Source organism: Corythoichthys intestinalis, chromosome 9 (genome assembly GCF_030265065.1).
Source record: "Corythoichthys intestinalis isolate RoL2023-P3 chromosome 9, ASM3026506v1, whole genome shotgun sequence".
Taxonomy (NCBI): Eukaryota; Metazoa; Chordata; class Actinopteri; order Syngnathiformes; family Syngnathidae; genus Corythoichthys; species Corythoichthys intestinalis.
In genome coordinates this window covers 39,098,680-39,122,389 of record NC_080403.1, presented here as the reverse complement: position 1 = coordinate 39,122,389, position 23,710 = coordinate 39,098,680, and the positions used below count along the sequence as shown (strand labels likewise).

At 39.4% G+C, this 23,710-nt stretch overlaps 1 protein-coding gene across 3 annotated transcripts in view; it reads left to right on the top strand.

Moving 5' to 3' along the window:
• The window catches only part of LOC130921491 (RNA-binding protein Musashi homolog 1-like), a 45,041-nt gene extending 21,331 nt beyond the window's left edge, over positions 1 to 23,710 (top strand). Inside the window, exons 7-14 of one of the 3 annotated variants that reach the window (XM_057845466.1) lie at positions 11,268 to 11,316; positions 12,056 to 12,138; positions 15,289 to 15,406; positions 16,085 to 16,165; positions 16,760 to 16,816; positions 17,526 to 17,582; positions 18,802 to 18,956; positions 21,251 to 23,709. In XM_057845466.1, the coding sequence (XP_057701449.1) occupies positions 11,268 to 11,316; positions 12,056 to 12,138; positions 15,289 to 15,406; positions 16,085 to 16,165; positions 16,760 to 16,816; positions 17,526 to 17,582; positions 18,802 to 18,956; positions 21,251 to 21,292 (642 nt within the window). In that variant the 3' untranslated portion in view covers positions 21,293 to 23,709. Of the gene's footprint in view, positions 1 to 11,267; positions 11,317 to 12,055; positions 12,139 to 15,288; positions 15,407 to 16,084; positions 16,166 to 16,759; positions 16,817 to 17,525; positions 17,583 to 18,801; positions 18,957 to 21,250 lie in introns of all 3 variants that reach the window. The other 2 variants (XM_057845467.1, XM_057845468.1) reach the window with 2 other exon arrangements.

The following is a 23,710-nucleotide window of genomic DNA, read 5'->3' as shown; positions in this document are numbered from 1 at the left end:
CTGCAAACTAAGTAAATCCGTCAATTATACAGTCGTTGGTGTGCCGATAAAATATTATTTTTATGACTAATTTCATTTTCATGTTACAGTTGAACTGAAAGAAAGCAAGAAGCATAATTCAAATTATTTACAAAGGATTACTGTGAAGAAAGGAATTTACAGCACTTTTGTGTCTTGAGAGATGTCATTTTTATGTTTTTATTAGGGCTGTCAAAATTATTGCGTTAACGGGGGGTAATTATTTTTTAAAAATTAATCACGTTAACATATTTGACGCAATTAACGCACATGTCCTGCTCAAACAGATTAAAATGACAATGTCCATTTGTTACTTGTGTTTTTTTGTGTTTTGTCGCCCTCTGCTGGCGCTTGGGTGCGACTGATTTTATGGGTTTCAGCACCATCCATGAGCATTGTGTAATTATTGACATCAACAATGGCGAGCTACTAGTTTATTTTTGTTTGAAAATTTCACAAATTAAAACGAAAACATTAAGAGGGGTGTTAATATAAAATTTCTATAGCTTGTACTAACATTTATCTTTTAAGAACTACAAGTATTTCTATCCATGGATCGCTTTAACAGAATGTTAATAATGTTAATGCGATCTTGTTGATTTATTGTTATAATAAACAAATACAGTACTTATGTACAGTGTGTTGAATGTATATATCCGTCTTGTCTTATCTTTCCATTCCAACAATAATTTACAGAAAAATATGGCATATTTTATAGATGGTTTGAATTGCGATTAATTACGATTAATTAATTTTTAAGCTGTGATTAACTCGATTAAAAATTTTAATCGTTTGACAGCCCTAGTTTTTATATTTTAATTAATCGCAGATGTAAACTCTCACATTAAGCTAATTACACAGTTATCCTGTAAAGTACTCACTTAACTTAAAAACCACCAAATATGCTCAAGGAATGTTTTCAAAATATTTATTTGTATAGACTCTTTTACTAAAATATGTTATTAGAAACACATAAAATATTGCCGTTGATATAAAAATCTATAATGTTTAGTACATGTTTCGACCTACGGAGGGCGCCATGTTTTAAGCGCGGAATGGATGCTCGGGGTGATGACGTAGATTGCCACTGTCACTCGACGAATACTACCTGGTCACTGCAATTCCTTCTACGCGGCGAGATGTCCAACACATGCGTTCATCGGTTAAAAGCGGCAAGTACTTACTAATTGTGTTTTTATTGAGTCTTTTATTACCTTTTCATTGCCTCAAAATACTTTTTGTTTGTGTTTCCCTCTCATACTTTTAAGCATTGTGTTTTTCTTGTGGTAGCTTAAAAGCAGATTGCTGATCTGTTGACCACATTTGTCACGTAGCATATTTAAACATCCTTATTTGATATTACTACATTTAAGTATTTTCTTAAGGCATCTTTAGTATGTTCTGTCTGTATGCATCTAAACAAAACAAGCTGACAGCGCATGGTAGTATTTTGGGTGTCAAATTCGCCTCTTGTAGACGTTTCGCCGGTGTAGCACATTTTGGCAGAACCCTGTTTTTTCCCTAGTCTTGTCTCATCCCGTCTTTCCTGGTTATTTTTCTTTTGCTGCTCGTTTTATGAAATATCGACAGTGCTGTCATGCTCATTAATGTTCCTCTCTGGTTCAAACTTTAAGGTTTGAACAGATTTCATGTCGCTAGAGTCATACTCTGGAAGCCTGGCAGCGTAACCTTGTGACTTCACCGCGCTGCGATGTCAACGGCGACCTACTAGTTAAACTAATTTTACAAAATGTATAAAAACGAAAACATCAAGAGGGGTTTCAATATTAAATTATTTTAACTTATAATAACATCTATCTTTTAAGAACTACAAGTCTTTCTATCCGTGGATACCTTTAATGTTCATGTTTTTTTCCAATTTGACATCACCAATTGCTGCTGTAGCATGGATATTACAGCAATTTTTGGTTGTGTTCATAGGTGCTGTAGACATGAGTTGTGTACATATAACTATACTGTAGTTCTTAACAGGAACCTTTAAAGAAACTTTGTTTTTCAGTAGGTTTTAGGTGTGTAACCAAAGAGGATCGTCAAAACATACGGTATTTTTAGGTGACCTGAAAGGACAAGCTGGCATTGAGCATGCTCTCAATGGACTTTCTCTACAAACTGATATTGCCCACTACTGGTACAGCATGCATATTACAATATTTTCAGTTGGTTTAGCAGGTTCAAAAAAATGTGCGTGTGTACACAATTGTTGGCTTGATAACAAACCATTATTAGGCTTATGGGTTTCAATCAAAGCTGGATTGCACGTGACTTATATTTTACTCATTTTAGACCTGCTTGTGTCGTGCGTCATGGTTTTTTGAGTGTTCCCGAAAATGTCTGCAGCTCTGAGACGAATCACTTTTCCTTGGGGGTTACATACGCTCATGTCACAGACAACACTGACTCCACAGAATAAGGGAATATTTGGACTGTTTGGACACATGAGACTGGAGCTGTATCATGCGTAGCGCCAATCCCACAGTGCATTCCTGCTGAGCAGGAGGTATTTCTTGTTTATTATCTGAGCCTGGTTACAAGGTGCAGGTTGGGATGGAGTAGGACTCAGTGTCCTGTTTATTTTCATACTGTGGCACCGCCTCAGAAAGAAAACACAGAATGCACTGCATTTTCTGCAAGGCTTTGATGCATACTAACGTTTGTTTCTTTAAGCATACTTCTTGAAAGCACTTTGCTTCATCAGAGTGGACGGAAATGGCTGTTCACCTAGTATGTCAGATGCTTTCACTAAACCAAGGTGTGAGTTAGTTTGTAGTTTCTATGCTGAACAAATGTTAGCCACTGTGCAAAATTTAATGATGCCATGTATGAGTGTTAATGGCCATGCCTGTGTGAGACGTATTCTAAGCCGGAATCCCAAGGCCTCAACTCAGAAGAAATTGAGACCACATCCCTTCGGCTTCCCAAATGTGATCTGAGTTTGGTTTAACTAAAATTCAAAAGTTAAGTAATTCTATCATTAGCATTTCATGCAGTCGGTTGTGGTCCAATGGAAATCCCCATTTCAGGCTTTTCATCATTCCTCTCTGAACACTAAAGCACCGCAGAGGGAAAATGACTGCAAAAATCCTTGAGTAGAAACATAGCCACTGCAAAAGAAATACTAAACCCTGGATACGCATTAGTTATGGATGGAGAACAGAGTGGCAGAGATTAAAAAAAAAAAAAAAATGCAGCATGGACAGGGCAGACGGGAAAAGTTGGGACTCCACTCACCCATGTGAGCCAGCAATTAGGAGGCTTGACTGAACACTTTGTCTGCTGGCCTGTTTAGAGAGCTGTCCGGAGAGAGAGTGCAAGGATGAAAGAGGGAGATGTGAGGAGAGAGCAGTAGGAAAAATGTGACCACCAACCTTCCTAATTTACTAAATTTAAAGGGATCCACGGATAGAAAGACGGATAGTTCTTAAAAGATAAATATTAAAATAGATTTAAAAAAAAAAAAAAAAGACAAATGTTAAAAAGAGATAAAATTTGTTTAACTAGTAGGTCGCAGTTGCTGTTGATGTCGCAGGGCGGTGACGTCACATGATTACGCTGCCGGGCTTCCAGAGTATGACTCTAGCAAAATAACTGTCATCTGTTCAACCCTTTCAAATTGAACCCGAGAGGAACATTAATGAGGCAGCACAGTCGATATTTCACAAAACGAGCAGCAAAAGCAAAATGAACAGGAAAGACGGGATTAGATGAGACGAGAGTGGGTGTTCTGCCAAAATGTGGTACAGCGGCGAAACGTCCTACAAGAGGCGAATTTGACACCCAAAGTACTACCGTGCACTTTCAGCTTGTTTTGTTTAGATGCATACAGACAGAACATACTAAAGATGCCTTTAGAAAATACTTAAACGTAGTAATATCAAATAAGTAGGGTGTAACGGTACACATAAATATCGGTTCGGTACGTACCTTGAGGTCACGGTTCGGTTCATTTTCGGTACAGTAAGAAAACAAAATGCAAAACATAAATGTGCTAGTTGTTTATTACACACCTTTGTGCTTTCAACAATAGGAACATTAGCCTATACAAAGCTAGAATTCTGCTCAAAAAGTAGCAGGTATTTAAAGATAATCCAACAACAATTTGCCTTTCAGACCCCGCGTATTGATCAGCTTTCTTTCTGAAAGAAAGAAGAAAAAAGAAGTCCTGTGCTAAAGAGAAAAGCAATTCCAATGACAAAGATTTTAACATGTATTTTACAAATGAAATGCCTCAATTAATCATTTTTTTCTTATGAACGGTTTTCAAAAGGTTTATTGGTGGATTTTCTAATGTTAAAGCGCCACACAGAAATTAATAAATTTAATTGTGTAAGCAGGATCTGTGTATTATTCTTATTATTTAATTACAGTTGTTTTAGCTCATTTCAATTTGTTTTATTTAAATGGGCTATTATTTATTTTATTATGTGTTTATATTTTACAAATGTGATGTAGTATTCATTTATATTGTATATTTTATGTTGTATAACTTTATTTCCTATGTGAATATAAGTTCCTACTTGTTTTGTTGTGGTAGGAGGGTTTTGTATTGAACACGGGCCGTGTTGGTTATTATTATAGCAGAGAAGACAGCAGTAAATCAATAAAGACAAGTCAAATGTGCCCCGATCTACCACTCAAGAGATCTGATGGACTCAAAAAGTGGGTTACGATTGCATATTAGTTTGAAAATCGACCGGATCCACTGTATTTTTACACGTGTGACCTCCGGTCTGCCCGATCCTAGCTACCGGTAGTAGTGTTGACACAGGAGGGTCGCGTCTCGCGTCAAATAATAAACTTTGCCGTTCTTTTCACGTGTGTCGTGTTGAGCCGCTTCTGGGACGCATCTAACACGTGGCTGCACTGCGACTGGTGTGCATTGGCTAATTGACTTGAACGCCCGCGTTTCACTGCGTTCTCGCGGCGGCCTCGTCGCACCGTTGACGTTTCTGGGTTATACTGTCCTACCATGTTGGTCCTCATTATAGCAGAGAAGACGGAGTAAATATAATCTACACAAAGAAACTGTTACCCGATCGACTCACAGCCTCGAAAAGTAATGGTTACATTACGTCAGAAACTCATTCGGTATGCCTCCGTTCCGAACCGAGCACCACGTACCGAAACGGTTCAATACAAACACATATAATGTTACACCCTTACAAATAAGGGTGGTTAAATACGCTACATGACTTAATGTTGTCAACAGATCAACAATCTGCTTTGAAGCTACCACAAGAAAACACAATGCTTTCTTAAAAGTATGAGAGAGAAACACATGCAAAAAGTATTTTGAGGCAATGGAAAGGTAAGAAAAGACTTAATAAAAACACAAATAGTAAGTATTCGCCGCTTTTAACTGATGTGCACATGTGTTGGACATCTCACCGCATAGAAGGAATTGCAGTAACCCGGTAGAGTTCGTCTAGTGAGAGTGACAAACTACGTCATCATCCCGATCGTCCATTGTGGACATGTACTAAATATTATAGATTTTTAAATCAATGGGAATACTATATGTATTTCTAATAACATATTTTAGTAAAATAGAACAATTGTGGCTTATTAGAGCCTACAAGTCTTTTAAGTCCGAGGTTCCCTTTAATGCTTGTTCTTCACATAAATAGCTGCGCGTAAATAACTAAATGCTTTTTAAGATCCACTCATTACGGGTGAACCTCAGCTGGTCAGTGTTGGTCATATCTCGATTTTCTTGAGTGTAATGACGCCGGTGCAACACGGAGTAGTTAGCGACGGAGCTGCTGTTAAGTCAATCTCAGTCCTCTCACAGCTATCCAATCATATTGTCTTACAGCACCCTAGGTAGTAGACATTGGAGATCGTCTTCTTATTGGGTTTGGCAAGGGCAAGGGCCGATGTGCGACAGCAGCATAAGATCATACACGTGACAAGCTCATTTAGCACTATATTCCATTGGAATTCAACGCTGTTGTATCCTTTTGTTAATTTTAATGATGTTGTTGTTCCTTTCATCTCAGGCTTTATGTACAGTAGTAAAAAATCTACTCATGGTGCTAACCTAGAATAAATTGTTCTGATGCTAACAGGGGCTCTAACTACTCATGTAACTCAAGTCTTGTCATAACATGTTGGCTTGCAGCTGTCTACTTACTGTCCTGTTCCCTGAGCTCTCTGCTGTGTCATTGAGTTTAGAAGAGTGGCGAGTCGGGGAGGACAGAATAAACTCAATGAAGGACTGCAGGAGGAGGAGGAGGTGCTGTGTGTGTGTGTTCGTGTTAGTAGGGGGTGCTATATAGCGAGATGGATGGGAGTCAAAAAGGTCATGGAGACTGAAGAAGCAACCTTGGTCCTCTCCATTTCCATCATCACCATATCTAACTTGCAAATTTTTTTTCACTTTTGTTGGGACAAACACACAGACATGCACAGGCTCAATCTGAATTTGCGAGTATCTTCATCATCTGAAGTAAGGGTTAGAAATCAAGTGGCCTGGTCATCCTAAGGTCTCTGCCACTCATGTTACGCTGGTTTGAGTTTCAGTGCTGCAGCAGCTTAATGAAAATAGTCATGTAGTCATTCCCCACCTGTGTCGCCATGTGAGTATGACACAGTCAGGCCACGTCTTGGCATTTTCACAATTTCTGTTGACACTGATCTGTGAAAATAAGTGAAAAACGAATATGTTTTGGAAAAAAAAAGTGCCCTCAGATGGCATATAGTTGATAGGTAAAAAGCTTCGCTGCAGATGTATTAGAAGCTCAAATACAGGTAGTCAGGTATGCAGGTATAACCCCTTTTGTACTCTTTATTGTGCATTTTCAATTGTGGTCGAAAAACTTGGGGTGAGTTTATGTGATTGTTTTTGATGATGTGCGGGCGCTAACTGACACATGCTAATCGTTTGTTATTGCTGTATCAGCAGCTACTTGTAAACACAAATTTGAATTGCTGTTATTAAAGATGAGACTGATTGAATTTCATTTTATTTTAATTTCATTCTGCAAGTGTTGATTTCGTGAGGAGCTGAATAATGTCAGGAAACCACACGGACCTCTGACATCGTCATTTCGGTGCTTAGCTCAATGTCTATCTAGGACTTAGCTCCAACGTCTTGGCGAGGACAGTACAATGACGTATAATACTTTTTAAAAAAAAATTTTAATAGAGGGTATTTTGAGGTGTTTAAAAGGTTAATTCCAATTTAAGCGGAAATCCAGGTTACATCGCCAGTGCAGGAACTGAATTCGTTCGTAAACCGCGGACTATCTGTACTATTATCATGCTGTCTTGTGTGATTAGTGTTGTGACTATAATATGACGACACCTATTCAGATTGAAAGTTAAAACATACCTGTCCTCAAATGTGTGTTTTAAACCTTGAACTCTAGTTTCAAAAGTACTTTATCTGATTTTTTTGCTTCTGTCATGCTGTTGAAGATGACAGTCTCTCAAGGGCGTAGGTTTGCATAGAGACGGTAGGGGCATAACACTACCAACTTTTCAGGATGCTCAAATTGTCCCCACTAACTTTTAAGCAACCTTATCTTCATTATATAATGTGTTCAGTTATATAGGTCATTTAGATTGTCTGCCAATATTTTGTAACGATAGACTTGACCCTACCATTATTAAGTGAATTATTTTCATTATGTTCAGACTTATATTTCCCCCTTTCCACTTGCTGAATGTGCGGGTCCATTCTTTTCCCCTCAATCGAACATTTGATTGGCTGATGACTTGAACCCTCCAGCCCACCCCACACACACACGTACAGCCCCGACAGAATAATATCATGCCTCCTCCTCCGCCCCCTTCGAAGAGGAGGGATATTAGAAGTTGTTTTTTTTTTGGCCAGCAACAGCAGCAGCAGCAGCCACTGTAAGTAATGTAAAAAGACGTCAATGTGTGGTGGTGGGGAACACACCACTAATTTTGCTACTAAAAGTCCGACCTGTATCAGAGTTAGCGTGACATTATACTGTGTAAACTTGCTAACCTGCAAAACTTGAGTTTTCAAAATGTTTCTTTAGTAGTTTTTGAAACGAAGGTTTGAATAGAACGGTATATCACCTGAACCAATACTAGGGGTGTAACGGTTCGGTACATACCTCGGTTTTGAGGTCGCGGTTCGGTTCATTTTCGGTACAGTAAGAAAACAAAATGCAAAATATAAATGTGCTAGTTGTTTATTACACACTTTTTTGCTTTCAACAATAGGAGCATTAGCCTATACAAAGCTAGAATTCTGCTCAAAAAGTAGTGGGTATTAAAAGATAATAATCCAACAGCAATTTGCCTTTCAGGCCCCGCGTATTGGTCAGCTTTCTTTCTGAAAGAAAGAAGAAAAAATAAGTCCTGTGCTAAAGAGAAAAGCAATCCCAATGACAAAGATTTTAACTTGTATTTTACAGATAAAATGCCTCAATGAATCATTTTTTCCCCTTATGAACAGTTTTCAAAAGCTTTATTGGTGGATTTTCTCAAGTTAAGGCGCCACACAGAAATGAATAAATTTAATTCTGTAAGCAGTATCTGTTTATTTAAATGGGGTATCATTTATTATATTATGTGTTCATATTTTACAAATGTGATGTAGTATTCATTTATATTGTATATTTTATGTTGTATAACTTTAGTTCCTATGTGAATATTAGTTCCTACTTGTTTTGTTGTAGTAGGAGGGTTTTGTATTGAACACGGGGCCGTGTTGGTTATTATTATACAGGCATGAAAATCTCTCACCTTTTGGCGAAATTCGCCGTTTTGAAGTCAAAAAGGGTGACCTACGTGAATTGCGTAGATCCGAGGAGAAATTCTTTTTTCGGGAGATTTTATTTAATTAATTATTATTATCATCATGTGATTAACTTGGTACGTAAACTGAGCAATTCAGAAATCGGTCCTTTAAAAAAGTGACACTTGGACAGTCAGCAAATCCTTCGAGATGCTTTGCTGACGAGAACCAATCATCGGCCCAAACTGCGTTCCATTATTCCAATCGCGCACACTCTTTACGTGTATATGGAGTGCTAGGAGAGCCTTTGGTTGCATTGCAAAGCTGCGAAAACAAAAAGCAGGCCTTATCCACACCGGGGCAGACCAGAGCGCAGCATACACACTTGCCTGTATTTGCCAGCAGATTGAATTTGGTGAGTAATGGTTTCAATCGTTTTCATATTTTGCGATATAATAAAGTTACTGCCATTCGTTGCAGCTTGGGTTGAGGAAGGAAGTTTTGATGCAGAAGTTGAAGGAAGAAAAGAGGCAGACAGACTGAGCCACAGCCAGAAAGTGTTGATGACAGTGTTGATTTCTATTCACTGTTGCCCCCTCCTAATTAAAGTATGTCACAGTTGCAGCCAATTATTACCTAAAGCTGGTTAAAATTGAAGTTATGTTGTTTTAAGGTGTATTACGGTAAGTACTTGTTCATGTGCCCCTTTTAATCTACGAGCACCCGCCCCTCCACCGGTCTCTGCACGGCCCTGCTGAAACACAGTGTGGGTCGACAGAGCTCAATATTTTGTTGGGTTATACAGTGTACCGCAACATATTTCCTCCACACCCTTCTCACCTTTTTAACCCCTGACCCATTTTCATGCCTGATTATAGCAGAGAAGACAGCAGTAAATCAACAAAGTCAAGTCAACTGTGCCTCAATCTACCACTCAAGAGATCTGATGGACTCAAAATGTGGGTTACGATTGCATATTAGTTTGAAAATCAACCGGATCCACCGTATTTTTACATGAGTGACCTGCGGTCTGCCCGATCCTAGCTAGTAGTATTGACGCAGGAGGGCCGCGTCTCGCGTCAAATAATAAACTCTGCCGTTCTTTTCGTGTGCGTCGCGTTAAGCCGCTTCTGGGATGCGTCTAACACGCAGCCGCACTGAGACTGGTGTGCATTGGCTGATTGACTTTAACACCCGCGTTTCACTGCGTTCTCGCGGCGGCCACGTTGTCGCGCTGTTGACGTTTCTGGGTTATATACTACGGTGTTGGTCGTCATTAAAGTAGAGAAGACTGTGTAAATATGATCTACAAAAAGAAACTGTAACCCGATCGACTCACAGCCTCGAAATGTAAGAGTTACATTCCGGCTCCGTTCCGAACTGAGCACCCCGTACCGAAACGGTTCAATACAAATACATGTACTGTTACACCCTTAACCAATACACATGAAAGTTAATATAAGTCAGTGCAGTTTTTTTTTTTTTTTTTTTTTTTAGCATTGATCATTTAGCCTATTAATTAATTAGGTTCATATTCTTAAGAAATGTAGCCATGACCTCAGTTCACCCAATCTCCCCAGCATAAAGTGATCATGCAGGTTATGCTGTTATATGGTCCATACCAATGTTGAGACCAAATCTACTCCCTTGCAGTCTCTATCTGTTATTATTGTTCGTCAGTGTTTTTAAAAATGTACAGTTCTCCACTGCTTATTGTAAAAACAAGCAACCAATTCAATTTTAGGAGTTTGTAACATGCCCTTAACATCAGAGTCCCGCCACCGTTAGAGCTCGAGCTGAAGCTTACAAACTTTCATGCTAGCAAAGGGCAGGCGATTTGGGGGAGGAGGGTTGGAGAGAGTTTGCTGGCGAAAAAGGGGAGGAGGAGGAGGAATATGAATAGGGCAGTGGAGTGAGTGTGAATAGGAAAGTAGAAAGAGAAGAAAAGGAGTGCATGTTGACAAAGACCCTTGTTCACTTTGTTCACTCTCTTTCAAATGCAAAGTGTTAGTCAGCAAATATTTCGTGTTCAGTCAAAACTTTCTGCTCTCTTGATCACTCCGTTATTCAACATTATAGCTTCTCGTTTTCTCTCTTTTCTTCCGCCTATTGAAATGAGGTTGGGGAGCCTATATTCTTCTAATTGAAATTCTTTACAACGTCACCAAGGCAACTGTAAACTTTGCGGGGAACGACAAACAGCGAGTGAATGGAAGGGAGGATAAGAGAGGGAAGAATTTCCTGAAATGTCTTGTGATTATTTGTAGCACTTCCAGAATGTCACATAAAAAGTGTGCATTTGAAGTTACTTACACACAGCAGCCATCACTTTTTTGGACCTCATTCTGTCTTTTCTCCTTTGTCACCTGTCACCCCTCCCTATCCCTCCACCCTCTCCATCTGTTTTCCCCTCTTGCGCCAATGCTAAAGAGGGACAATGGCACCCCATGCTGTGTAATGATGTGTGTATGTGATGATGTCGAAGCCCATCCAAGTCTTTGCTTTGTTCTCACAGGTCGACGATGCCATGCTTATGTTCGACAAAACAACCAACAGACACAGAGGTGCGTGCTGAGAGTATCACACATCCGCAAATTAAAGTAATTTGTGTGTGAGACCTTATGAGATTCTTCGAGGGAGTACAGAAAGGAGAAAAAAATAGCTAGGCATATTCATGTGCCGTTCTACCCTCTACTCCCCCCTGCTTCATTTATCTCTGTCCTTTCCCCGCAAGGACGAGGTACTGCGCCTGCTGAGGGTCGCAATAAAGGGTCAGAGTGGTTCCAGAAGAGGATGGAACTTAACTAGATGAATGAGGAATAAGAAGGAAAAGAAAAAAAGCAAGGAGTAATATTGAATATATGTTATTATACGGTTGCTGTTATGTTAGTGGGGAAAAAGGGGTGTGACCGGCAAAGGTTAATTCAGGTGTGGAACAATCAACATATCAACAACAGCTGATTGACAGGGTAGCAATGTGACGATGGTTTCATGTTGCTGCCTCCCTGCCTTAGAAAAGAGCTGTGATGAAAGGTGAGGACAGCTTTAATGGACGGCCGTCACTCCTGTCCAGTCTATTCCTGTCTGCATGTCATCAGCCTATAATAGTCTTGTTCCTCCTTACAAGCAAAAATGAGTCCCATTTCCTTTACTGATATGTTCAATCTGTTCATCAGGCCCGATATATGCACACAGTAACATTCTCCATATTGATCTTAATTATTTATTTTCGGGAAGCGTATTAAGTAAATTATATCTTCATTTTAAGAGATGTCATTTCATTAGTGTTTTTGTGTCTTTCAGGCTTTGGTTTTGTCACCTTTGAGAATGAAGATGTTGTTGAGAAAGTGTGTGAGATTCATTTTCACGAGATCAACAATAAAATGGTAGGCAAGCAGAGGAATTACACACCTCAACATGTACATTTATACAACATTAGATACAACTTCACAAATTGAGAAAAGCCGTTACTTTATGTCAAATCCTGCCTTGGTGATAATCATTCTTGAATTTTTCTTTTTAACATGTCCGGACTAGGCATGTGCCGGTATGAGATTCTGACGGTATGATAACCTTAAGCAAAAATATCACGGTTTCACAGTATCTCGGTTAGGGGTGTGACAAAATACCGAAATGGTGATATATCGTGATACTTTGTATCCCAAAAGGTTATCGATATGCTCCTGTCAAGAATGGAGATATCGTTTTAAAAAGGTGTCAGTTTAAAAAAAAAAAAAAAAAAAGGAACCATCAAGTTGCTACCAAAATCTTCCACCATAATAGTGTCTCAGTTAACTCTAAGGCTGCCATTGACAGTGCTCGACGCCCAATCCATTTTGACTGGGAACGTTCGTTCATTCAAAACCACAGCATTTACAGGTCATTTCCTGTTGAGTTTGAGTCACTGCCTGTTCATTTGGGTGATTCCCAGGTCACTTCCTGTTCTATAACTCAAAATAAACAGAATTTGACCCATAAAATACCCCAAAATCAACAGGAAGTGACTGAAAATCAACAGGTAAATGACCTTGAATGTCCCAAAAATACCTCATTGCCTGGCATTGGCTGCCACTGACAGCCATAGACGTTCGATCCGTTTGAAGTTGGAGGGACCATCCTCCCAGTTCAAATGGATTGGACGTCTAATAGTGATATACTTATTCCAGTTCACAGCAGAAGCTTGTTTTTCTGTTTATTAGTTTTTTGTAGAATATCCTAGAAAGATTTCTTGACCAATATATCGATAATCGTTGTATCGCCATATTGTCAGATCATCGTTATCGTGAGCTTTGTATCGCAAATCGTATCGTATCGTGAGGTATCAAGGGGTTCCCACTCCTAATCACGGTATTGCAATTAAAGCTCCAGAATGTGTTACTCTGATATATCTGTGATGAAAACAAACTTTTGTCCATTGAACAGGATTTTTATTTCTCAAAATATTCTAGCAAATTGGAACATAAGTATAATATTACATTGAAATACATTAAATAACGAAAAATAACTGAAATATTTTAAATAAAATTAAAATAAATATGCAGTCCTGTAGGTGAGCATAAACCCACAGCCACAACTTAACATTATTATCGTCAGAACAAAAATAATTGAATTATTTTCCATAAAAGTACGTGTGTATGACTCGTATCATCTTTACATTATACACACTCTCTCTTTCTCGACACAGACAATTGCCCGAAAGAAAAAAACTTGTGTTACCACCGCTAGACACACTAAACACACTGGAGTTAACTCTAGTAGCTGGTGGGAAATGTTCACGTTTACTAATCTCTATTTTTGTATAAATGCGAAATCGGCAGCCGCAAACATGTTTTACATGTCGGTTGGCCCTCTTCCCCTAAGCAGCGGCTGTCTGGAACTTTTCTGTAGCCAAAGTATTTCCATACCAGCGATTTCGTTTTCTTTGATGGGGGAGTTCAGGAAAGTTCAGGAGTTTCACCTCCTCCAGCCATCGTGTAACACAGCTGATTCACTGACACTGAGCAACAACTAATGGGGGAGGGTTGAGCCTTCCAGCTGCAAGCGAGAGATTTCTCCCTGCATTTATGGCACATAAAAAAATAGCTAATACCTTAGAGAGGGTATGATGGAAAATGAAGCGGTTTTTGAAACCGTGACGTGTTCATACCACGGTATATCTTGAAACCGCTTATTGGCACATGCCTAGTCTGGACATGGTTAATGCTGTATTAATCTATTGTTTACAGTTGGCAGTGGCCCAGAAGTGGACTGTCTAATCCTCTATGTATAGTTTGAGTGGTTGTATGTTAATACTAGGGTTGTTCCAATCATGTTTTTTTGCTCCCGATCCGATCCCGATCGTTTTAGTTTGAGTATCTGCCGATCCCGATATTTCCCGATCCGATTGCTTTTTTTTGCTCCCGATTCAATTCCAATCATTCCCGATAATTTTTCCCGATCATATACATTTTGGCAATGCATTAAGAAAAAAATGAATAAAACTCGGACGAATATATACATTCAACATACAGTACATAAGTACTGTATTTGTTTATTATGACAATAAATCCTCAAGATGGCATTTACATTATTAACATTCTTTCTGTGAGAGGGATCCACGGATAGAAAGACTTGTGACTTTGTCTATTGTGACTAAATATTGCCATCTAGTGTATTTGTTGAGCTTTCAGTAAATGATACTGCAGCCATGCCCCCAATGCATGATGGGAAGTGGAACCATGATGGGAAGTAAAATCATGACTGTGCGTCATGCTACCAATGGATATATCTTCTCTGCTTTGGGAAATAACTTGAGGTGTTAAGACAAAGAGCAATTGCCACCTTGCTTTCCCACATTGCTTCCCATGATATTTCTAATCATAGGAAGAGAGATTGCAAGGTTGTAGCCGATTGAAGGAAGGCTTCAAAGGCTGCCAAAATTCACTCTTCTTGTTTTATGCTGCCATTTATCTCTCTATATTGGTAATACGGTGTCATTACATATTGAGTGCGACTATGAGTGAGAGGGCCATGCAGCGCATATATTAATAGCACTAAATAATTTAACGTGACACATTTTTTAATAGATTAATTGCCGCCATTATTGTGATATTTTTGATAATCCTACTTTAAGCCTAAATTAAAGACTCTGGATGAGTGTAACATATTATGTTTGTAACGTTAAATACAATCAGAAAACGATTTAATTAAAATATATATATATATTAAAAAAAGGCATGGCCGATATTTTTTTGCCGATTCTGATACTTTGAAAATGACGTGATCGGGACATCTCTAGTTAATCCTGTCTATTTCAATTAGCTAAATACTCCCACAACAACAAACCTAATTCTAACTATACCAGACAATATCAACCAGACTTTTAGATTACTTTACCTGTAAATGTGTCACTCATCCAGCTCTGTTTCTGTATCTGGTTTAATTATATTCATGGGTTTATTAATTTATTCATCTATTGTTGTTGTTGTTTTTTTGTAGCAAAGCCTCTTTTTGTAGTTTATTTTAATCAGTGAACCTATATTCCCTGTGTGCTATAGGTGGAGTGTAAGAAAGCACAGCCAAAGGAGGTGATGACACCTACAAGTTCAGCCAGAGGTCGATCCAGAGTGATGCCCTATGGGATGGACGCCTTCATGCTGGGCATTGGCATGCTTGGTAAGAGTAACATCTTGAATTTTCTTGAATATATTTTGGGTTTATGTGCTGATGAGGATAAGTAGCATAGAAAATGAATGGATAGGTGTTTAGTACTTACACTGTGACAGGGGTTTGCAAGTCTCGTCCTCGAGAGCTGCTATCCAGCTTTTTTTCCATGTCTCCCTCCCTTAACACACCTGAATCAATTGATCAACTCATCAGCAAGCTCTGTAGGAGACTGATAACGATCCTGATTATTTGATTCAGGTGTGTTAAAGTAGGGAGACATGGAAAACAAGCTGGATAGCAGCTCTTGAGGACCGGACTTGTAGATCCCTGCATTATGACCTTGTACGATGCTAATTTTGTTGATGCTATTACTATATTTGCATGTTTAGTTTAAAAATACAATCATATAATATTAATTAAGAAAATTATTCTTTTTTTTCGCCTTGTTTGATGTTTGTAAAATTAATCTGCAAGGAAAAACAAAAACATCCAAGGCACCGAGAGGTCACAAGTGTGATGTTAGACTAAAATTGATTAGCTGTTGTTTGGTTCCCTCTAGTGGACAGTTATAATAATTGTGGTGTTGCACCCGCTACAGGTGTGATTAACTTAGCAAAATTTAAGTAGCACATAGCCTAATGTCTTCATCCTTAATCAGTTATTATTATTTTTTTTTTTGGTTGACAGGCTATCCAGGCTTCCAGACCACCACCTACACCAGTCGTAGCTACTCTGGAATTACGCCTGGTTACGCCTACCAGTTCCCAGGTGAGTGTGTGGTACACCCTTTTTCACTTTGCACAGGCGAGAAGCTGAGAAGAAAAGCCAAAGGAAGCGGGTTGTAGCATGTAGTTGATTCAGCTGCGAAGAGATCTGAGGTCATGAAATGTGTTGGAACTACAAAGGCCATGTGCGCGCACTCTGTCTCGTTCTCTCTCACTGATCCACACGCACACACATGCACACCCACACGCATAGTTTAACACAAACATGCTCCCAGCAGAGTTTGTGGTTGCTTTTTTTTTGCTATAATTTTTAACACTATTCAAAGTAATTTTGTATGAATATTTTCAAATCTCAATGCCCTAAGTTTGCATGAATCTGCTGAAATCTTTAGCCCTGTTTATTTTATTGACTTATGTAACATTCTGTTCCTTTGGCTGAATGGCGCCTCCTTTCCTCTATTCCCATCTTCCTGCCTTCCCCCCACAATAGATGTTTTCATGTTAAACGTTATGCTCTGAGCTCTTGCCTTCATGTTAGTGTCCTGTTGTGGCTAAAAGTCTGTTTTGTGATTCTTTAGTGCGGCTTGTGGATGGTGACTGTATTTACAGAGCGCTCTTTCTTGACCTCTGTTTCTAGAATTCCATTTAGAGAGGACCCCTCTCCTGACATCTTCCCATCCCCCTGAGCTGACAGGTCAGTAGGTACCGGATATATTTAACAACTCAAATTCAAATCCAAACATTTAACTTAATGCTGACTGAGAGCATTCATAATTATACAAGGGATTAGTTTGGCATGTCTATTTTAAATCTTCACTTTGCAGCTCTTTTGCATTTAATACGTCTTTTTTTAAGGAAATAGCTGACGTCTTGATGGAATGTACTCGGTTGAAATCTATTCTGTGGTCAAGTTATAAGCCATTTTAATCACCGGTATACAACAGAGACATTTGTTGATTTGACAACACTTACACTGTAGTTTTTAAATGACTAAAATGTCTAACCTTACATGCTATTGACCTTTATGTCAAATAGCTTGCTGTCATACTGACTTTGTCAAAAATCCCACCCCACATATCTTTCTATGTGAAAGAAGAATGATTTGGTAGATTTGTGCAATATGTTTAGTTAGTAGAAAATTCCATGACCATCAGAATTTACTAGTTAGCACAGACTGCTGCAGTTGTTTTCATACTACTGCCTAGTGAACATGAATTGTACTTGCAAGATTAACTCAACAGCCACATCCTCAACATTGTCTCAAGAAACAATAACATTTCTGTTGCCTGATTCGACAGGTTTTGGTGTTTTACATTGGAGAATACAATTGTTTTCTAATCTTTATTTGTTTGCAACTTGACCTTAAATTCGTGTTGTTGTTGTTTTTTTTTGGTGACTTTTAGCCATTCCACTGACCGCATATGGACCAATGGCAGCGGCGGCAGCAGCAGTTGTTAGAGGTGTGTATGTGACAGAATGCGGTTGCAGAAATAGTATGAACCCTTTGGGATTACTTGGATCTTCATCAAAGTCACATTACCAGACAAACAGAGCCCATGTCTACACGTAGCAGGGTTGGCAAAAAGAATAACTTTTTCAACGGTTTAGCCTGTCATTCATACGCACATTTTGGGCATTGAAAACGAGGGTTCTAAAAACTCTGTCCAAAGTGAAGATGTGCGAATTATGCGTTTGTGGCGCCATCATGTGGACACTGATAACCGAAGATTTAACTGTGGAAACGTCACTGACTGCGACAAACTTTGTTCCTACGTCACACATGAGTTCAATGTTTACATCGTTTACATTTAGATCAAATTATTAGACAGGTGCTTTTTAATTTCATTTATTTAAAACTCTTGCAGTGTTTCATATTGAAGAACACATGCGAAGGATGGGGGTATCATGGACAAATATTTTTTCACGCATTGTTATGAGTGTACTTAGAAACGAATGACTGCGGTTGGCTGTGAAAGCTTTTTTTTCCCTACAAACGTGCTTGTGTAGACAAAAATATTTTTTCCGCATGTATTTGGGCAGGTTCCTCTGTTTTAAAAAACCCTGCTAGGTGTAGACATGGCCACAATCTGCTAAAACTAATAGGGAACAAAAAATAATGAGTTTTCATGTTTTTATTGAACACAACATGTAAACATTCACAGTGCAGGGTGGAAAAAGTATATCAACCTTTTGCGTTAACAACTGGTAGACCCTCCTTTCCTCCTTACTGTTGTGCATGTCTGATCTGCAACAGCAGCTAAGGTTTATTTGAGGTTATTGCTGCCAAAGGAGGGTCTTCCCGTTATTAAATTCAAAGTTTCATGTACTTTTTTCACCCAGAATGTTTATGTGTTTATTCATCTTCTGTACAGTTTATCCTTATGACGGTCACGGGGGTGCTGAAGCCTATCCCAGCTAACTATGGGCACCCTGAACTGGTTGGTTGAATTAAAAAAAATCTATACTTAAAATTTTATGTCAGATGACAACCAGGACATATTTTACTTACAGTTAAATCAGAAATCCAAGTATCCCAAACAGTTCACATACTTTTTCTTGCAACTCTACATTGCTGTGCACTAGCATGGATAAATGTGTGCTTTGAAAGAAATACTGTATTTGCAAACGTGTACAGTAGATTCTATCATTCAAGCTAGATCTATCGCTTCTACTACCTAGGCGCCACCCCTTCTCGCACAGCTGGTTTTCTGAGTACCAGCAGCCCTGGACCAATGGCTGACTTGTATGCCGCAGCAAATCAGGACTCAGGAGTAAGCAGCTACATTAGCGCGGCTAGCCCCGCCCCCAGCACAGGGTTCAGTCATGGTCTAGGGGTATGTCAATAGTTCTGCTTCCACACCTTTAAATACAGTGGATACAAAAAGTCTCATGTTCAAATGCCAAGTCTCAATATATTAGTATATGTAGGTAACGATAAAGTACTTTATTTACATGTTTTTAAGTTGTATTGTACTGTTCTAATCTGTATTTCTGAATTGACAATGAATGTTCATGGGGAGAAATTTTTAAAAAATGATTTGGTGGGTGTACAATATATATGCTTGCACTTTGTGTGCACAAAATTGTATCAACAATTTCACAGTTGGTTTATTTTTACTCTACCGCAGTAAAATACAGTGGTACCTCTACATACGAAGTTCATTCGTTCCAGGACCCTTGTTTGTTAGTCGAAATGGTCGTATGTCGAGCAGGATTTCCCCATAAGAATAAATTATATTTCCATTAATTCGTTCCACAGCCCGAAAACCTACACTAAATCCTGAATAAATACTGTTGTTACTATTGCAAATAGCAATTACAAAGAGCAAAACAAATAAATTATGAATAAAAATCGGAATAATAACATTAGTAATATCATAATAATACCTGTAACCATGGACCAAATCTGGCTCTAATGTGGCGGCTGTATTTTGCGTGGTGTACCTGAACGCTCGTGAACAAGACCCCAAGATACTTGAACTCCTCCACTTGGGGCAGGATCTTATCCCCGACCCGGAGAGGGCACTCCACCATTTTCCGACTGACAACCATGGTCTCGGATTTGGAAGTGCTGATCTTCATCCCGATCGCTTCACACTCAGCTGCGAACCGCTCCAGTGAGAGTTGGAGGTCACGGCTTGATGAAGCCAACAGCACCACATCATCTGCAAAAAGCAAAGAGTCAATGCTGAGGTCACCAAACTGGACCCCCTCAACGCTTCGGCTGCGCCTATAAATTCTGTCCATAAAAATTATGAATAGAATCGGTGACAAAGGGGTGGACTCCAACCCTCACTGGGAACGAATTCGACTTACTGCCGACAATGCGGACCAAACTCTGACACCTGTCGTACAGAGATCGAACGGCCCTTACCAAGGGGCTCGGTCCCCCGTACTCCCAGAGCACCCCTCACAGACTCCCCGAGGCACACGGTTGAATGCCTTCTCCAGATATACAAAACACATGTAGACTGGTTGGGCGGGCGGGAGATCGACAGCCGGATCGGTGCAGCGTCTGCAGTAATGCGGACTCTCTCTGGGAGGGACTGTGCGTCGAGCCGCTACTCCACCGCGTTGAGAGGAGCCAGCTGAGGTGGCTCAGGCATCTGGTTCGGATGCCTCTTGGACGCCTCCCTGGAGAGGTGTTCTGGGCATGTCCCACCGACGGGAGGCCCCGGGGACGACCCAGGACACGCTGGAGAGACTATGTCTCTCGGCTGGCCTGGGAACGCCTTGGGATCCCGTCGGAAGAGCTGGTTGAAGTGGCTGGGGAGAGGGAAGTCTGGGCTTCCCTGTTAAAGCTGCTGCCCCGCGGACCCCGGCGCAAGCAGAAGATGATAGATGGATACCTGAACGCACCGCGTGACTGACGACACAGTGAGAGAGAGTGCAGTTGAGATATTACTTTCTCTTTTAACGTCCTGTTGTTGCTGGAGTCAACTGCCGCGAACAGTTGGCGTGTTGTGTTGCACAAGTTCTGAAATAATTGATTAAAAACCTGACGAAGCTGCCGATCTCTTTGGCGATGGTACAAAAATAATAATTGTCACCTTAACTTACAAAGACTGGCGAATGGAGGTCGGAGGAATATTGCCAAGCAGTTCACAAACGCGCATCCCACGCTCATATTTTTCTATCATTTCCATCTTCATTTCAATGGTAAGGCTTCCCTTTTTTCTTTTTTCACCACCTGCTTTAACATTTTTGGAACCCATGTTGATTTCTCTCACAAGAAAATCCACCCTGCGTCCGTCTTGCGGGAAAACAATGAATCTGTGATGCTATCATGAATCGTTGTATTTTGAGCATTTCGTCGGATGTAGAAACAAATGGCGAGTCAAATTTTACGTCTGATGTCGAAAATATTGTGTGTTGAAGCGATCGTATGTCGAGGTACCAATGTATACTGTATTTTTCATTGGAGTTGTTGAGTGAACCCAGGTCACATTATTGTTAGGGAAAAAGTCTTGAAATGATTTATCTTGTCTCATTTTAATTTGTCATAAAAACTGTGCATTTGACCAGGGGTGTGCAGACTTTTTATATTCACTGTACATCGATGAATGCTAATGGTTATTTGTGACACTAACACGTGTGTATTCATTCAATCTGTTGTGTGCGTCCTCAGGGTCCTCTGATTGCTACTGCGTTCACTAATGGCTACCACTGAAATGACTCAATGGTCATAGGTGATTTGGTGGCTTTTCTTCTGCTGTTGAGCCAATCAAATGCTGAGTGTCCATTGGCGGCACAACCTGATTGGCTGGCTGCAGCTCTGCCTGGCTGTACTGTGGCTCTACCCACCGACTGAATATCTTTTTAAAAACCTGAACTCTTTTTGCTGTACTAATCTCACATGAACATAATATCCCAGTGCGTCCTCATCTGGATCTTCATTAAACCCCACAAATATCCATTACTTTTTTCTGAAACTGGGAAAACTGCAAAACAGACTCTGGTAAAAACTTTGTCGTTTTTGACAAAGCCACAAAGGACTATTTTTTTCTAATTTTTACCGTATCTCTCTGTGTTATGTTGTATCCTGAAATCCCTGAAAGCTGTTTCTGATAAAATGCACCGGACACGAAGGGTGTTTCCTCAAAAACTCTTTTTAACATACAAAGAACAAATCCAACGACAAGTCATTTTTCTAAGCATCACTGAAACACGGGGGAAAAAATGTATATTTTGATAGACTTTAAAAAACAAACCTTTGTAATATTATTAATATTGACATAATATGATAATCAGTGAGGTATTTTATTCTGTCATCGGTTTGAAAGCAATGTTTTTATGTCTTCCTGTAAGATATTGTACATAGACTTTGGGAGTCAGGTGAGGGACTACTGAACCAGCTGGCATGTAATTGGTTGGTTTGGAGAGGGTCAACTTCTGTTTCACTGGAAGTCATCTGTATGAAATGATATGTGGTCATTTCTCTACTTATTACATAAGGGTAAACATAAGGCTCTTGTGTATGTTATTGGCCATTCCTCTCCTGCTTGACGCAGTGTGGCACTGTTGGTGACAAGACAAATACTTCCATGAGTTTGTCTGGCATTCATGTTCTTGTACGAAGTCACGTTTTTCATGTTTTTCTTGGAAGCAGCAGCCGTTTTTTGTTAATTACTTGCATCTGCATGAAAATGACGTATGATTAAGATGCTGGACTATGTTGATGGAGTCCATTTCAAATTCAAACCGAAGAAATCAGGGCTTTATTTGGGGGGTTGACTTGACTTGTGGATTTTTTTTATTTTTTTTTTAGCCATTCACTTCTTTGATTTTGGCGAAGCACTGTGAAAATAAATGAAGGACATTCTCTTAGAAACAAGTGTTGGGGGGGGGGGTGAATCATAATTTTTTGTTCTCTTATTAATATTGAAGGTGCATGTGAATGCGTCTAAATGTGTGCAAGCGACTTTGTACGCTTACTTCAAAATATAATGTGGATTTACTTTTCGCAAACAATGGAGCTTTCCAGTTGCCCATATTTGGTACTGATTATGATCTCCCCGTTCCATTTTGTTTTACTGCTTCCCTCTCATCTCTTTAATTTTGTATTCATGGCTTTGTGCTCCTCCACATAATTGTTGATTATATACAGTTGCTGCTCCGTGTAATCTTGGGAAGAGGGGAATTGGGCAGGGAACATGAAATGTAACAGGGTCTGGTCCTAGTCTGCTCAGATAAAGGGTCTCGATGGAGATGAACGCTGGCTGGAAGGCAAAGTCAAATGCTGAACAAATTCAATGTGTGCAAAAAAATAAAAACAAGTGACCTGTTTGTTCAGCCTTGTTTTATTTTGAGTAACACACTTGAAGAAAACTTCCTGAGCCAGCCAGAGGTTCCTCTGTCAGATCATCTGGGACATGACACAAAACTACTGCTGGACACCTACACTGTAACTTTTTAACTTACAATAAAGCAATAAGTTATTTTGTACCTTGCAAATGAAAATAGTGCTAATATTGGAAAAAGAAGACTGTGTGTGGACAATTTTGCGGCATTAAGACTTTATTTTCAGATTAAAAAAATATATTTTTCTGTGTTGAGACTTTGCTCTCACTTGTACATTGATTTCAATGACAATTTTTCTTGCGTTCATGTCGACAAAAGGGCCAATGCTTTGACATGTGTATGTAGCGCCTTACATATGGTCATAAAGATTAGGGATGGCCCCCACCAAGCTTTACAGCAATTATTTTTTTGTTTTTCAAATCCCCCACACCCCAGATAATTTCAATTTTAAAATCTTAATAAATTATTCTAAAGTATGTGTCAGTGTGTTTTCTAAACGAAATTGTATCTGAGAGATTTTCTGACATTCTATGATTTGGAAGAGAGTGAGGCGTTGGCTCTGAAACAGAATAGAATAGAATAGAATAGAATAGAATAGAATAGAATAGCCCTTTATTGTCATTTGTACAATGAAATTGTAGAGCATCTCCCTTTACAGTTCAGGATAAGTTGAAATTTCAAAGTGGCTTGCAAGTATAAAAGTATAAAATCTAAAAAAATAAAATATAAAATGTGTATGGGATAGTCCTATGTTAAGGCAGTGCAAATTATAGAGTGAATCAGCAGC